The sequence below is a fragment of the Poecilia latipinna genome, unplaced genomic scaffold (genome assembly GCF_001443285.1).
Source record: "Poecilia latipinna isolate Pla-1442-1.1 unplaced genomic scaffold, P_latipinna-1.0 Scaffold1354, whole genome shotgun sequence".
Taxonomy (NCBI): domain Eukaryota; kingdom Metazoa; phylum Chordata; class Actinopteri; order Cyprinodontiformes; family Poeciliidae; genus Poecilia; species Poecilia latipinna.
The window spans coordinates 71,072-81,247 of record NW_015113970.1 but is presented as its reverse complement, the minus strand read 5'-3'; the positions used below and the strand labels follow the sequence as shown (position 1 = coordinate 81,247).

The window sequence follows — 10,176 nt, the reverse complement described above, 5'->3', positions numbered from 1 at the left end:
TGTGTGTGTGTGTGTGTGTGTGTGTGTGTGTGCACGCATACATTTGGGAGCGGGAGGGCGTGTGCTTTTTTTCATTTTTGTAGTTTATAATTTCTGTATGTATTTTGTATTTGGAGGTTATCTCAGTCTAAAGTAAAAGCATGATGGATGGCTGTGTGTGTGTGTAGCAGCAGAACAAGGTCTGCTGATTCATTGAAGAATTACCACGGTTTATTTCTCTATGAAAAAATCTGTAACATAAGTTTAGAAAGACTTGTTCCTGGAATGAACATACTGCCCACTAGATGGCGGCAAATCTAAGGCTCTGCCATCCATACATTTCTAACTTTTTTCTTCTTTTTTTAAGCACCATCCCCGTGTTTCACCAATAAACACATTTGCCACACTGTCTGTTATGGAGGGACATCCCCTTAGGTAATCCCAGGATTGTTGTAGATTTTCACCCTGCCCATGTGACTCCCTCTCTGTGTGTTTTATCCTCTTACTGCAGCTCTTCGTCTCACTTCAGATTAGCATTGACTCTGCACTGGTGTCTGTCTTCTGGTCTGCAAAAAGAGCAGGACAGGCAGCTGAATTATGGTGAGTCCGGAACAAAAAGTGGTCCTGATCACTGGCTGCTCCTCTGGGATTGGCCTTAGGATGGCTGTGATGCTGGCCAAGGATGAGAAGAAACGCTATAACGGTAGGTATATGGATTGATGAGATCATTAGCAACTTAAATTCTATTGCTGTAGCATTTAAATATGTTATAGTTTCAAAGTATTCAAGAAAAGTAACAGATTATTGAAGGAACAGGAAAGAAATAGGATTAATGCACCTTCACTCTGCTATCCTCTTATTTCTCCACAACACATAATGGCCATCATGGTGTTCTGTTTAATAAACTTTCTGTTTGTGTTTAAAAAAAAAAAAAAAAAATCAGCAAAATCTGGATTATCAATACATGAACAATAAAAGCTAAGCTCTGATTGGACAACATCACCATTCCACAAAGTCAGAGTCCAAGTGAGATTAGTACAAGCTCATAACTGAGCAAATGTAAACATCAATGAAACTACAACCCATGTCTTCATATAATAGCCTGACACATATACTGTGTTATTATAAATGTGATGACCTGAACTGTTGCAAACTAAAATATGTGCCAAGTATGTTTTTAGCAATGTTACACTTATTTAACTTATTTAGCAGCAGTTTTAACTGGATTGCATCTCATGCACAGCAACATTTAATGTCTAAAATTAAAGTGTAAATGAAGTCAACATTGAAACACATGCAACAATTGCTAGCATTTTTTTGAAAACATACTTCTTGCTAAAAATAAATGACTGGATATTAATTGTATTCCTTGTGGCCACAAAAACTTAATTCCACTATGACTGCCTTCCTGTGAGATTAAAATCCAAAGACAGTCTGGGATTTCTCCCCTTCACTCGGATTGTCTGTGGTCGATTTTTGACTGGGCCAATCAGTGAACAGAAGGAGATGTTGTGAACAATGATGTCAATTTTCTGCACTGTTTTAGAATTATAGTGCGCTATAATTAGTTTTAGTGATGGCAGCAGAGGAGGTGAACAAAGCCACTGAGTCCTTGTTGACCACACTTCCAAATATTCAATTAACATTAACAGCCGCCTCATTCGGCTCTGAGCTTCTCTCTTCACAGTGGAAGTTGGTCATTTACAGTGCAGGTAATTTCTGGTAAACTTCATAGCATCAAACTGGCACATTACACATGTCAGAGGTAAAGTTTTAAACTTCAGCAGAGTTCATGTCAACCAGCCTGGTAAAAACCAGCCCTTTGTACTACACTTAGCTTCGTACAAAATGTCTGGGTTCTCTGCTGTTGAGAAACAATTGCTTCCTGGAGGCGTGAATTCTGTTGAGCTTTTAAATTTTACCCATGCCTCACTTTTGCCTGTGATTTGTGTAATGCGTCTGTTCAATGCTAAGAAGTTTACCGGAAATTGCCTGAACTATACAGGATACATGACATAATAGGTAAAAAGTTATTTGCAATGATTTCTCAAAGTATCAGTTTTTACATCCTGGTATTTTAACAGGCATTTATATTCTTTCAAGGGCCACTGTGAAGAGTCCCAATCAGTCAGATGAGCCAAGCAGAACCTTGCAGACCCAGATTGAACGGAAGCTGCTTAGTTTAAATATGTACTCAGTTCAAATCCACCAGAACTAAGTTCATCAATAGTTATGTATGTGTCCCCATAATAGATTAGAGCTCGAAGGACATCATAAGTCATGATTCAAATTCACATCAAACTGTTTCACAAAGCTATTAAGCAGTTCTTAAGTTCTTTTTTAAAGTAAGCAAGACCACAACACTTCAAGTATTCTGTATAGATCCTCTTTTATCTGCCATTTTTCACTCTGTAATGTTCTTAGTCCATTGTCATAAAATTTTCATAAAAACTAAAATGGAAAACTTGAATCAAACTTCATATTTACTGCAAACTGTTTATTAAATAGTTCAATTACTATAAAATTAGAAATAATTTTATTTCTTAAAATGAGTGAAAAATATAATTCTATAAATGTGTGATGAACCGAGTTGAAAACAGGAGGAGTCATAGAAATTATTAGAAAAATAGTTTATTATTATTATTATTATTATTATTATTATTATTATTATTATTATTATTATTATTATTATTATTATAACCCAAAGTATTAAATAACAAAGAAAGATCTGAGCTCATAAAAGAGATCAAAGAAACAAAACTGAACTCAGGCAAAAAAAAGTGCAAGCAAACATAACTGACCTAACAATGGAATGACACACAGGGTATTTATACTGGCTGATCAGACCAATTAAGACACAATAGGGCTAACTAAACAGAATACAATTATTAACAAATAACAATACAGCTAAGTTTGGCTACACTAAACACCCAAAAATGAAACCCTATTAAATCCTGAATACAAACATTTACTTAAATACAAAAACTTGTCTAAACAAATAAAATACAAATTCCCCCTGCCAGCAGGAACCAGTGGTGCAATCCAATCAGCATTTAAGCCTGCTGAGCGTTGGCCCCTTCTTTTGTCTGGCAACTCCATGGCAGGTAACTGGCAAGAAAACAAAAAGTTAATCTTAGGCAAAAGAAATTAACTTTAAGTTGATATAAATACACATATTAACCATATTAACTAAATGTGTGCGCTAACAAATAGAACAAATGTATCCAAATCAACTAATAAATGTTTTATTGAAACTAAAGTGTTTTGTGTTTGTGAAAAAGGTTGTGCAAAAGAAGAGTTACCGACTTAAGAGTGTGGCCATGAGTTTGGCCATCACAAATGTTACCTGACTGCCTGAACTGTTGAATATTTTGATAAAGCTCACAGTTTATCTAAATCTGAATAAGTGACCAGCGTAGGAAAAAGCTCCCTGCTCACTACTGCTTTCTGCCATCATTGCCTTGGTTCTAAAATAGTCTTTTGACTCTCACCTCTGGCAAAAGCCCTGCTTTGACTAATTATTCCTTGGCTTGTAGAGTTTGATTCTGGATCACAGGCTGAATGCGTCTGCACCACCAGTACATAACAACTAATACCTCTGTGTAATGTGGCTGCCTGAACAGAGCTGCTTATGCACACAGGAGCTTAAGATTTATTTTTACTATACTTGCTATGTTTAGCAGCAGTGATGTTCTATACCGCATTTGCACAACCATACACATGATCTGAAATGATTGGAGGCTGTTGGTGAGGTGTGTGTTTTGGGGTTAGGAGTGGATTAGGGAGAAGTGAGAGATGTGTGTGTAAGTTGTTGTGGTGAAGATTACAGCAGCACTCAAAGTGCTAAGAAACCATTTCATTTGTTGAGCAATACGTTTTGGCTGAATGATCCTGATGAAGACCATAAACCAAAACGCATTGGTCTATGAATGAAGTTGTTTCTTAGAACTTCCAGTGTTGCTGAAATCTTCACCTCTGCATTTTTTTTACTCTCCATGCATCACGGGAGTCAGTGAAGTTGTGCCAGAAACATTTTGGATTTTTGTCTAACCTGTTTCCAAACATGGACAATAAGTATATCATATAACAGGTCAAGTATGTTGTTAATAAAAATGGCTAACTCTGGTATGTTATGTCATGTGTATTGTCCCTTTTGAAATAAATGAACAACATTAAAATGCGTGTTCTGGAGAACATACTATGTCTTTATTTCACAGAGACTGATTGTTTTCAAATCTGTTAATCATGATGATTTTCAACTTGTAGATATTAAAAACAACTTCAGATTAGAAATATTACACCAGACTAAAAAAATCATTTGTAATGCAGAAATCCAGACTTAATGAAAAATAATATTTTTTGTTAATATATTGTATTATATTAGTATATAATATACTGATATGTGGGCTGCTAGACTGGATGTGTTTATTGTAGAGGTTTTTGCAGTGTTCATTACATAGATTTTTTTTTTTGCCACCCCATCTTAGCTCTTGAAATATAATTATTTCTTTAAATCAAATTAATTTCCAAAAAATAAGATCAGTCAGTTCAGAAACTTGGATGCATTATTGATAAATTTTTGAAGTAAATTCACTAGTTATGAGGGGTTTTTTAACACCAAAAATGTGTAGTAAAAAAAAAAAAAAAAAACATTAATATGTATCCATAAATATGTTCATGCTGGACCAGAGTAAAGTGTTTTTTTATGTGCAGCTGTATGTTCAATAAACCCACCAACTTATGGATGAACTTAGTTTGACACTGAATGTCTAACCTCAGTTACTGAACCTGGGCAAGCTGCCGACTCGTCATTTATGTAAAGCCGTACCCCGAAGGTGTTGTGCTGTTAAAGCCTGTCCCAAACACAAATGGAAACCTGTCTGCAGACAAAAAGGATGAATGAATCAAGGATTGTACATAGAAACATTACCCCAATGGCATTTATAGAAGTTTCTCAAAAAATAAAGACTTTATTTCATAGCAGCTTGATCTTGAAAACTATAGGCCTATAAGAACATGTTTTTCCCCGTTTTCAGTAATAGCCACGATGCGTGACCTGAAACGAAAGGACAAGCTGGTAGAGGCTGCTGGAGATGCATATGGGAAAACGCTTTCTCTTGCTGTGCTGGATGTCTGCAGTGATGAATCTGTCAAACAATGCATAAACAGCATCAAAGATCGACATGTAGACGTCCTTAGTAAGTCAAATATGTGACATTTTTTATCATTAAAATGTCTAAAATATGTGTTGATCATACAGTTGGACTCTCTTTATCTTCTGGTTTCCCTCATCCTTAACAGTCAACAATGCAGGTATTGGCCTGGTGGGTCCTGTAGAAAGCATTCCTATTGAAGAGATGAAGAAAGTATTTGAGACTAATTTCTTTGGAGTCATCAGGATGATCAAGGAAGTGATGCCGGACATGAAGCAGAGAAGAGGAGGACACATCATTGTAGTTAGCAGTGTGATGGGACTACAAGGTAAGTAGAGATGCTAAACCCTACAGAAAACAAATACCAGCTTTACTTTAAATGGGGTTTGGACAAAGGACAAAGAGAAACATCAACAGATTAAGAGGCTAATATTATCCACTAAGTCTCCACAGACTGAAATTATATCTGTTTTTCTTCAGGTATTGTGTTTAATGACGTCTACGCTGCTTCTAAGTTTGCCATGGAGGGCTTTTGTGAGAGTTTGGCTGTGCAGCTTTTGAAGTTTAACGTCATGTAAGTATCATTGAAGGGATTTACTGTTTAATAGGGATTTACTGTTCTGTACCCACTTATGGAAATCCACTTTAATCATAGCTTTTTAAACTTAATGTTTAATAAGTTTAAACAGTAAGTTATTAAACTTACTGTTTAATAAGCTATGATTAAAATTCTCTTAAACTATGCCTTGCAAGAATCCTTTCTTAACATACATAATAGTGCATTTGCTGTTTGATGGCCAGTGAACTATACACTTCAGCATCTTACATGTTGTTTCTACACATCACAGTTTTAAAGCAACTTAGTATAAGTACACATTTTACATCCACATCTTTATTGAAAGTTGTCAATATAGTTTAATTTCTGTTTCTTTGCGATGTCTGCTGATTAGCTGTTGGCAATTGGGTTGGATTAGCAATTGGGTCCAGACCAGAACAAAATCTTGGGGAATGGATGTCTTGAAAGGATACATCTGGAGGGATCCGGGATGTATCCGATCCAGATGAGAGAATCTGAGGTCCTGTCACACAGAAAGTGTGTTGATGATCTCTTTACATTCTGACCCTTGTCTATATGGTCAGGAGAATCAGATAATCAGTGAAAGCACAGATCCACTGTTTCTCCTCTTTGAACAAACCAGACCAAGAGCTCAATGGAAGGACTATCTTCTCCTCCTGACTTGGATAAACCATGGATTCCCTATGTCAGGGACCAGGCAGTACAATATGCAGAACATAGGTAGTTGAATTAAAAAAGGTGGGTTTTTATTTACCCAAAAATATGAACGAAAGTTAACATAACGATTAAACAGGCATGCCAATAAAAGAGGTCAACATAAATTACTAGACTCAAGTCATAACTGACAAAACAACAAACTGACCTAACTGAAATGACACAGAAGGGGATTTAAATACAGGTTTAGCTAAACCATGTGGACACAATAGAGGAAAACAAAATGGCTGCCACCTAACAATTAACACAAACAATGAAATAAACCCGAAAACATCCCCCCAGCATGACACAGGTGGTTCAGTCCAATGAGGCCATCAGCAGTACTTTAGGAACCTCAGCCCTTTGCCACGCCTTTTATCCACCAGGAAGGGGAGCCAAACACCCAGGTAACTCAAACAAAGAAAACAATATTAATACAACATAATTAAATTTCGACCTTGCATTGTTAATATGTGTGCACTCCATATAAACATTGGAAGGTGGAAGAAAATATAAAGAATACTTAAACTTACAAAACAAACTAAAGTGAAAAGTAACTATTGATGAGATGTGGATCTTACCCTGTGTGGCTTGCCATCACACCCTAGAAGAAGTGAAGTGCTGGGAGAGGAATTTCTGGGTTTCTCTCCTGGACCTGTTCCTCCCACAGCAGACACACTGGTGGACAGATGGACCACCAGTAGAAAGAATGATGGACAGATTATATATTTGCTACTGTTTTACACTTGCATATAACATTCAAAATGGAAATCACTGCTCAAAAGTTTCATAACTTATCAGTATTTAATAACATACAATGTTGAGGATTTTAGTTTTTAAGTGAATATACTGCATTAATGCATAATTGTTTCCATGGTTGAAATTTTCTCCTTCTCTGACTATACCTGATTTATCACAGCATGTCGCTGATTGAGCCAGGACCGGTGCACACAGAATTTGAAGCAAAGATGATTCAGGATGTGAAACAGAAGGAATATCCTGGAGCCGATCCCGATACTGTGCATTACTTCAAGAACATCTATCTTCCTTCTTCTGTGGACATTTTTGAAGCACTTGGACAAACACCTGATGACATTGCTAAAGTAAAATTATTGTATCTTTACATTTCACTCTTTAACAGCACCACTCTGTTTGAACATTTAAATGTATGCAAATGTATTTTCTTTTTTACAGTGCACTAAGAAAGTGATCGAAGCAAGTCGACCCCGCTTCCGTAACCTGACCAATCCGCTGTACACGCCGATAGTAGCACTGAAGTACGCCGATGAAACTGGAGGGCTGTCTGTTCATGCTTTCTACCACATGCTCTTCAACATGGGGCCTCTGATGCATGTCAGTATGACTGCCATAAAGTATCTAACCTGTGGATGTCTGAGGAGAAGGACAATTTCACCAAACTAAAAACCAATGTGATTTGCTAAGTACCTTCTCATGAACACAACCTATTTTAAACACTTCACAGTCCAAGATCATGCTTACTGTAGTAGATGGTTTCAAAATATTATCCTGTGTATAACATTTTATGTGTGTTTAGAGACAGGATTGGGGTTGAATCCAACAAAATTAGTCATTATCTTCAGTGCCAAATTAATACGGTTTGGTAAACTTTCTTTAAAAAAAAAACAAAAACAAAAAACGCAATAAATGAAGCAACCAGATTGATGTGACTAATGAAGACATTTGAAATATATGTGGCAAATGCTGCAACATTTACAAAAGACAATTATAAACACTATAGCATTATAGATTTTAAGAAAGAAGTTAATTATGACAAGTTTTATGACATGAAAAACGGATATCAGCAGGGATTATGAACAAAAAGGGAAACAAACCGCTGCAGCTGTTTACTATCTGAGATAGTAAACAAGAAAGATGAAGGGTTCAACAAGGGAACATATGGGAGTATAGAATAGGAAGTTGTTAATCTGTTTTTGGTTTTTTGTAAGTTTTTAATCTGTTTTCTGCAAAAAGTTTTGCACACATTTAGATTCTGACCAGCATTGTTGTGATGTCGTTGATATTTAATAGCTGCAATACTTTCCATACCCACTGTAGGTAGCCCAGCCTTAGTCATCATGACTGTAGCAGTTTATATTTGCTGAAACCATATACAATGTAAAACAAGACAATTGACATTTTAACAAGACAGTTAGAATTAAATATCTTTTAGATAGCTATATTAGTAGCTAATATTACTAAAGGTGTTTCAAACATTGTGTATTTGTTTTTCACATTTCTACATATATGTGAATGCATGTATAATTGTGACCCTGTGTGATACAAAGAATACTCCTAATAAACTGAAACTTGTGCACCTGATTCTTGATTTTAAAAAAATATTTGAGGTTGCATGTTGTGTTCGACCCTCCAAAATGAAAATGTCAAATTAATCAATAAAAACCAAAGGACTATGGCATTTGACAGATGTAACCATGAGACGGAGCGACAGACACAGTTAAAGTTACTGCACAAAATGGTGTGCAAGTCGGATTCCGTTCCAAGGGTTTGATGTCACGCTGAGAACGCTCTGCTGGGATACGTTGAGGCATTAGAAGCAAAAGGCTCTGCAGTTTCATAGGAGGACGCTAGAGGGAGCTGTAGCTCCCACTGGAAAAGTCATAGCACCACCAAGAAAATATCAGATGATTAATTTATTTTTCATCGCAGTTAATATTTTTTATTATGCGTTTGTTGTGGCAATTTTCTTGCAAAACACAACAAATAAAAAGTGATTGTTGTTGAGTCAAAACAAAATCTCATCTCACAAGAGGAAATTATCTTATAAGCCTATTTCCCTTTTTAATTATTTGTACTGTTTGTATTTGTATTGTGATTTAGTTAAGCATACATAGAGGGGCGTAGGGTGTGGTGCGCATAGACGTAATATAAGAGTAGACGCCTCATGGACCACTCTCGCCTATTGTCGCTGACGAGATTTAGGGCGGCCATCTTAGAGCGGTCCACCACGCCACTCAGCGTTAAGTGTTTAGCAGGCACAATGACGTATCAGCGCATTTAATCGATCATAACACGCTTTTTTGTTACTGGAAACCATATTCAAACATCTATCAAAGCAACTTTTACAAACAATTGTATTTTTTAAGTATGTTTTTAATACATAGTTCATCATATTTAAATATGCCTAGTGGCTATAACAATAGAATTGGAATGGAATATTCTGATATCGATGTATGAAGAGCATATTAAAGCACACAGCCGTTCATAATTTATTTAATAAATTATTTAGTAATATCAATACATATTTATATAACTATACAAACACTAATAAATAAAGATTAATAATGGCACAAATAAATAATGATCAATACTGAATTATATATATATAAACATATATGTATGTATGTTTTTCAGCCGACGAGTCCAAAATCCGATGTGAGATTCATCCGTGCTGCAGTGAATCCGTCTCTCTTTATAGATATCTTCCTCTTCTTCCTCACATCGTGTCTTTAGGAAATTTTCAAAACAAAAACGGAAGATTTAGGATGTATCTTACTTTTGACAGAGTGAAAGAATATAAATAATAGTCTTTACCACCTGTGTAAACTTTGCCGGTGAATGTTATAACACATAATATAAGTTTTATAATAGGCTATGTTGTTTCATTTCTAATATAGGCTCTTGTGTCAGATAATCTAAGTCAATGTTAGAGAATAACTAATTTTTTTAGATTTACGGAATCTCAGTTAGCCTTCATAGCGGGGCTGAACCCGTATTACACCAAGCACTGTAGCT

At 35.8% G+C, this 10,176-nt stretch overlaps 1 protein-coding gene across 1 annotated transcript; it reads left to right on the top strand.

The window, feature by feature from the left end:
• The first annotated feature begins 492 nt into the window (after positions 1–492).
• On the top strand, positions 493–8,742 carry LOC106961964 (retinol dehydrogenase 8-like). The gene is made up of 6 exons (XM_015056097.1): positions 493–682; positions 5,016–5,177; positions 5,281–5,460; positions 5,613–5,706; positions 7,322–7,505; positions 7,597–8,742. The coding sequence occupies exons 1-6, from the start codon at positions 577–579 to the stop codon at positions 7,822–7,824; spliced, it is 954 nt and encodes a 317-aa protein (XP_014911583.1). The 5' UTR covers positions 493–576; the 3' UTR covers positions 7,825–8,742.
• The last annotated feature ends 1,434 nt before the right edge of the window (positions 8,743–10,176 follow it).

What these genes read in the sequence shown, in the direction of transcription:
- LOC106961964 (XM_015056097.1), top strand. Translation starts at nt 577, where the DNA reads ATGGTGAGTCCGGAACAAAAAGTGGTCCTGATCACTGGCTGCTCCTCT. An exon ending in TGAGAAGAAACGCTATAACG is followed by an intron (nt 683 to 5,015) that starts GTAGGTATATGG and finishes CCCCGTTTTCAG; the next exon opens with TAATAGCCACGATGCGTGAC. An exon ending in TCGACATGTAGACGTCCTTA is followed by an intron (nt 5,178 to 5,280) that starts GTAAGTCAAATA and finishes CATCCTTAACAG; the next exon opens with TCAACAATGCAGGTATTGGC.